The 6,881-nt window shown below is 36.1% G+C and overlaps 1 protein-coding gene across 1 annotated transcript; it reads right to left on the bottom strand.

Moving 5' to 3' along the window:
• Nucleotides 1-1,133: 1,133 nt before the first annotated feature.
• On the bottom strand, nt 1,134-5,260 carry LOC149849159 (uncharacterized). Its single transcript, XM_090007408.1, has 6 exons — nt 5,255-5,260; nt 4,146-4,649; nt 3,061-3,556; nt 2,224-2,961; nt 2,030-2,146; nt 1,134-1,930 (listed from the first exon to the last, which is right to left on the bottom strand). Exons 1-6 carry the CDS (start codon nt 5,258-5,260, stop codon nt 1,134-1,136), a joined length of 2,658 nt encoding a protein of 885 aa, XP_089863534.1.
• Between the last annotated feature and the right edge of the window lie 1,621 nt (nt 5,261-6,881).

Genomic DNA, 6,881 nt, shown 5'->3' with positions numbered 1-6,881 from the left:
AATTAATTCATTTTTTTTATTTTGGCAATAAAGAGTAGCATAGTTGTGTGTTTGAATACGAGTATATCCCGTTCTCTGAGATCGACCCAGACTCCACCACTCGTGCAAGCCGGTTTTTATTATTTGGTGTCTGGCTTTCACTGGATTTTCATTAAAAACATTGTTTTAAAAATCATTTTCCAAAACTCACACCAAGAGGACATGAGTCGAAGAATGAAAGAATTCACAAGGGAACGTGATAAACAAGCTGAGCGTAGTCCACACGGTTCCCGAGGAATGTATGACACAAACTCCTATGACTCAGATAGTGAGTTTGATTCGTATCATCAAGGTCAGGATAGTAGGAATACTCAACAACATTGGAGGTCATATTGGAACTCCGAGTTGCGATTTAAAATTTCCGAATTCAAAGGAATAGAAACTTCTGAGGAATTTTTGGACTGGATTAGCAAAGTTTGTGATATCCTTGAATTTAAGAAAGTTTCAGAGGACAAGCATATGGGATTAATTTCCCTAAAGCTGAAAGGTCGAGCTGCAGCCTGGTGGCGCCAGCTCAAACAAGCACGTATGCATCAAGGTCGTGCACCTATTGACCGATGAGAGTACATGGAGCAGAAATTACACGCTCAATTTCTTCCACTGAACTGCCGTAGAGCGTTATATCAAAGTATCAAAATTTGAAACAAGGTACCAAGTCAGTGGATCAGTACACTGAAGAATTTCATGACTTAGTCACGCGTAATGACATTCGAGAAAGTGAAGAACAACTCATGTCTAAGTATATTGGAGGTTTGAACCAAGGTTGTTAAATGCGATGACGCGAAGCGAGGCGTTGAGCCTGTTATGAAGCGAGGCATAAGCCTCGAGGTGTTAAAGCGTAAGCTTCATGATCAAAATAATAAAATATATAATATTAATAAAATAATGAAAATTTTAAATAAAAACTACTAGTAAACGACAGTAAAAAATATATACTACTTTCCTATAATTAACTCGTATTATTCATTTTCTTATATGCATGCACATGTAAACCACAATTAAGTTAGATTCATAGTGCAAGATAAAACAAGTTATATCTACAATCATGAAATCATATTGAATACAATGTGTTAATACGTTGACGTCACCATGTGTTAATACGTTGAGAGTTCAAAACCTAATGGAATGTTTAGTGAATAATTTGCAGCCATGTCCTTGTTCAGTGAATAATTTGCATCATTTTGAAATTTTGTACTGGCAAGATGATCCAGCTTCAAGTTAGAATCATGTTGTTGGATGCTCTCTCTCTTCTCAATAACAGCTTGATGGCTGGTGTCTTTCCTCCCACTGTCGTCATGCCTACTGTCCATATGAAAGTATTGTCCAAGAAAAGCTAAGCTGGAACCCACAATGACACCAATTGGTAGAATCTCCTGCAAATGTGATGTACTCTTAGCAGCCACTGAAATGGCAATTATAATATTTTCCCCTCTGAGTGTGTCAAGCTTTGTGGAAGCATTGGCTTTGGGATGTAATGACCAGGTTCGATTTTGTAAAACATCATGTTTTGCTACAAGTGAAACTGCACTGGTAAGTTGCTCAATTTCATGCCTAATGACTAGCTCAATCCAATCCTTATCAGGAATTCCAAGCTTGCCAACAACTTCAACTTCAATGGAATTTAGTACAATACTCTTTGCCATACATGCCAACTCCTCTACCTCATCATTACTTGGTTTACTTTCTTCTCCACAATTGTCTGAATTACTAATATGTTCTGATGTCTGAGGTTCAAGTTCTGTATCAAGTATTGCAAACGATGGCTCAATAATTTTCTCTACATCAATATCAGGTACTTGTAAAAAATTTTGCCCAGCACTTGCTCTATTGCCTTTACCTAGAAGATAATCATTATCCTCTAGATTATCAAAAAGCTTCCATTGGCCTTCATCTGGAAAATATTCAAGTAAAAGGTCATTAGTGGAAGCAAAATCTAAAGTTCTATTTAACGGTGATCTGGCAGAGTGGGACCAATTGGTAGATGAATCACCAAATGGGCTTACAATTGTATGTAGTGGAAATTTGTTTCTGCTTCCATGTTTGTCGTGTTTCCTAATAAAAACTCCATAATCACTTAATCCATGCTTCCAGCCATTACTTTCCTCCCCTTCAGTATGAACAACACCAATACCAGCCAGATCCTCCAGTTTATCGATAGCAACACTCGTATTTTTTTAGGCTCACAATTTTCCTTATTCAAAGATAAATTAAGACTGTCAGTGAACCCAGATCGACAACTTGCATCCTCTCCAAACATGGAGCCTTCCGCTTGCCTGGATTTTGACAACATATTTACTTGATCTGATTGTGTGGCATCTAAGCTATATGGCACATTATCACCATTTTCCTTATCAAGTTTATCACTGCTTGAGTTATGAACAAAGAGAACTCCAGACTCCTGATGTTCATTTACTTTTTCTCCATCACTGTTCTCATGATTACCCTTTTCCCACTGATCAATTACATTTTCAATGACTCCGAAGACACTGTTAACTACCATTTGGGTGGAATCATCAAAACCAGTCAAGGCATCCAATGCTAGATAAACACTACCAATTGAGGGAGGATCAGGAGGGGGTAAAACAGATGGAAGTGGATCTTGAGCTTTCTTTGAAGAACTTTGTTTATTCTCATCTACTGAATCCTGCATATGTTTATAAGTATTCTTCTCAATGCTATTTAATTCCTTATTTGCCACCTCAACCCTGATTGATGAATTATGCTTACCTTTGTAAGTTGGACTCCTATTCTCTGTCTCAGCATCCTTTTTCATACCATCACCCCCAAGATTATCCCCTCCTGTTACAGTGTCATGTGAATTTCCTCTATGAAGCACATCATCGGCCCTAGGAACATTTTTTTCTTCAGATCCTTTTTTAAAGTTTTCTTCATTGATTGTTTCTTTGCCACTATCACTGTTTTCTGAAGTATGAACCACTTTTTATTCCAGTAAGTCATTGCCAGCAGAATTTTGCAATGAACCAGCAACATTATTTGTCTCTGAGGTAATTATGCTATTACCTGACAAAACCTCAGTTTTAGAACCTGAAGACTCATTTTCCTGCAATCTAGAGGAGAGAATCTCTGAAGACACTGACCTCATGACTGAATCATCTCCACCAACAGAGTTGTCATCAATCACACTAGGTGATCTGTCATTGGGTGCAGATTTAAAATGATCAGCTTTTAACCCCAGCTCGCTTTCTCCTGAATCATATTTATGCAAGGACTTGTCTTCAGTATCAACAAGATTATTTATGCTCTCACGAGATTGGTTAGTAGCTGATTCTCCACCTTTGTTCGAAAGCCCTTCAAAAATTTCTGCAAATTTTGACTTCACTTCAACTGGTAGGCTAGGTACCCATCCAAGATTAACGAGTCTTGTAATATTTAATTTCGTTCCTTGTGTTTGGGCTAGCTGAGAAACAACAGTTGTTAGTTTCGCATGAACATTTTCTGGAACAGCCTCCTGCAAAGCTTTCAACAATGTTTCTCCTCGTCCTACTGCAGCTAAAACCTAAAGAGAACATGTACATTAGTTTATCCCATAGATTTCGAGAAAACCAAGGGACCACAAATCAAAGAATTTAAAAAAAAATTGTTGAAGTGCTTCATCATGAAAACATTATGTAGACCAGAAAATCAATCATAGATACATACAATGACATCCATCTGATGTATATGCAGTTAGGCTTCAAAATATCAAAGTTTTCATGGAAAAAAGAAAGTAAAATTTACTGTGATATGCATATATGAGATCATTTTTCATATTTACATTTTGTATGACACACAACACTTACTGTTTCTTGCAAAAGCACCCCAGTTATGACCAACATTGTGAATTTTGTTTCATATTGCATTAAAAAACAATGATGTAACAAAGAGAATTCATAACCTTGAGGAAAAGTAAAAGAAGGGCTAAGCACCACCACGACATTACAAACAATTTCCACATGGTAGATCTATGAAATCAACACTCATAACAGTGAATTGGATGCTCTTTTTTATGCATCTAAATCTAATCGAAGTATCCCATATGAATTTTCAAGTAGTTTTACTAATATAAATTAGCAACAGGAAGAATGCAAACAAACAAAAAAGAACACCTTTTTCTGTTCATCTCCCAATGTACCAGGCATGGTAACATAGAGCATCTTCATCACAACCTTTGCTGTTTGTAATATTTGGCTCGTTTCAGAGTCACCAGGACCATCATCAGGTCTCTTTTCATCTGAGTTGTCATCAACAAACTCAGCCCGCTGGAGTACATGATCAACCCCAACCTGTTGAGGTTCTATTCTTCCAGAGCTGGTCCTTCCCAGTAAATCAGTTCTTGATTGTAGATGATTTCCAGTTTTATTTCTGAACCTGTAATTTCTTTCTTCAGTCTTGAGATAATTCAATCGCCCATTGACAGTATTGACTTTATAATTTAAAGATGATTGCATATCATCGCTGGAGCTGCCACTCCCTTTCCTCATTAAAATATGTTCACCTGAAGTTCTTTCATTAATCGACATCAAACCTTTTGAAGGATTAAGAGCAATATCTGCTTCCTTTAAAAGAGGATGACACCCCTTCAAAAGTGCAAGTTCTACAGCTGAAAACCACTGCCACAGATAACAAATGCACAAAAGGTCATGGTCATTCAAGGAGGATAATTTCCTTATAAAGGTTTAAAGCATTGCTGAGAAAAAAATTTAGTTTAAACAGAAAAACACAAGAGACAAGTGGTGTAGTTTAAACAGAAAAACAGAAGAGACAAGTGGCAGCTGCCATAGACAAGACCTTGTAGATTAAACACTTAATGAAAGCACTTTTGTGAAACATAGAGAAAATATTGCCCCATATAACCCTCAAATATTTTGTCACACAAATTCATGAACATCATCAACAGTAACCCCTCTCTACATGAGGGACAATCAGTTGATAGGAATATGGTCTCTGAAGTGTTTGACAGCAGCAGATGATGACTGTCTGCATCAGAGTTAGTGAAATGGCAAGCAGCGCATTTTCCTAACTGCCAAAGAAAATTTTACTATGAGAAGATCTAAAGTTTCATAACTTAAAATGTGAATAAACAGAATGAACTGCAAAATGACAGTGTTAATAAGATGTTTCCAAGGTGCACTCATATGACACAGAAGCAGCTTTCTATTTCAACCACCAAATCACCAACCAAAGCCATGCCTCACTAATCAACAATACCACCTACCTCCATGGACCACGAAGAGAGCAGTGTTCCCCTGAACCTTTGGTCTCTAAAACTACTGGATGACCTCACAACGGTGGTTCAACCTTGAAGCGCACGCCTTAGAAGTGAAGCGTGCCTCGATGCGAGGCGTGCGCTTCACCCATGTGAAGTGTGCGCTTCAAGCCTACAAACGCCTCATACAGCGCCTCGATTCCTTGAGCTTGTACTTCGCCTCTGAGGTGTATGCTTTAGGTACTGAGGCGTTCGCCTCTCACAACACTGGTTTGAACTTTCAATTGCAAGACATGTTAAACTTTGTTGAGTGTTGGACGGTATTCGAAGCTCATCAAAAAGCGCATCAATGGAAAAAATTTTGTTATCATTGCAAAATTTTACTTTTGCAAGTCAAACTGACTTTTAAAAAAGTTTTGAAAATAACTCACCTCTGTTTTAAAATGTGAAAAAATTATGTAGAATGGGACTCGCGTGTCAATACGAGGTTTAACCATTCCTGGTGCCATAACCAGAGGTAATCGAATCAAGGATCAATCTTATGCTTTGTTTTGCTCAACTGTTTAAATCGTTATTCTATTCCTAAATGCACGAAGAAGCAGGCATATGCTATGACTTAAAATTTTTTTGACTGAAAACATGATGTATGCTTGGGAATATTTTAGAAATTCTTGGAAAAGGGGATGATTGAAAAATCATTTTTCACACTTGGAAAATATTTGTAAAGAAAAGGAAAACTTGGAAAATCATGAATTGGACTTAGAAAAGATTTAGAAAAGGGAAAACCTTGAAAATCGTGAGCCATGCTTGGAATATTGAAAATTTCTTGAAAACTGAAGATTTTGAGTAAAAGACTTAGAAAGTGATATTGACTAACCTATATAATGAATGAAATCATATTTGGAAAAATGAAATTTGAAACATCTTTGAGAAATCCCCTTTCTTTCAGAAACCAATTTTGTATAAAAGGGTTTTTATGTGCCTTATAGAATTTGAACGAAATAAATTCACTATGTATCCCTAACTATAGCCATGAATACGCTTTGAATATATCCCATTAAATCCTAAAAGGAGGGTTTTGAAAAGCTTTTGAAAATATGCAATGATTTTTAAAGATAGCCTAAGAGTGTAGGCCATTTGTAACTTAAAAGAAGATGATAAATCTGAGCTTTATTCGTATTCTGACTATGACCACAAATATGAACTCCACTGAGTTTATTAACTCCTTAGAAGAAGGTGCATGTGTCATTCATGTTGACCACTGTGAATTTGAAATATGTGCATGAATGACAAGCAATAACAATTATATATCAAAATAAAACTATATGCAAATGTATCCTAAGCTAAGCAAGAAGAAAATTTTCTTATTCCAATATTATAATTACAATTTACATCAATAATTAAATAATAAATTGAAGAAAGGAAAAGGAAAATAAAAAAATATATAATCTTGAGCTTTGCTGCAAAATTAGCAAACTTGTTAGTAGAAAAATATAGGCTTCTCTGGATTTATCTAACAATATCTAAAAATTGAGGGATTTATCCAGATATAAGCTTTTTTCCATGCTTCCCTGAAATAAAAATCATTAAATGACATAATGAATGATGTATAACTAAATGAATAATAAAAATAAAT

This window comes from Nuphar pumila, chromosome 1, assembly GCF_984573655.1.
Source record: "Nuphar pumila chromosome 1, dmNupPumi1.hap1.1, whole genome shotgun sequence".
NCBI lineage: Eukaryota > Viridiplantae > Streptophyta > Magnoliopsida > Nymphaeales > Nymphaeaceae > Nuphar > Nuphar pumila.
Note: the sequence above shows the minus strand (reverse complement) of the source record. Positions and strands in the feature narration are given on the sequence as shown.

Bases quoted from the DNA above. Each gene is read 5' to 3' on its own strand.
- LOC149849159 (XM_090007408.1), bottom strand. The intron at 2,147-2,223 runs GTGAGCCTAAAA...TTCATACTGAAG, and splicing joins ATCTTTGAATAAGGAAAATT to GGGAGGAAAGTAATGGCTGG. The intron at 1,931-2,029 runs GTGATTCATCTA...AATATTTTCCAG, and splicing joins TACAATTGTAAGCCCATTTG to ATGAAGGCCAATGGAAGCTT.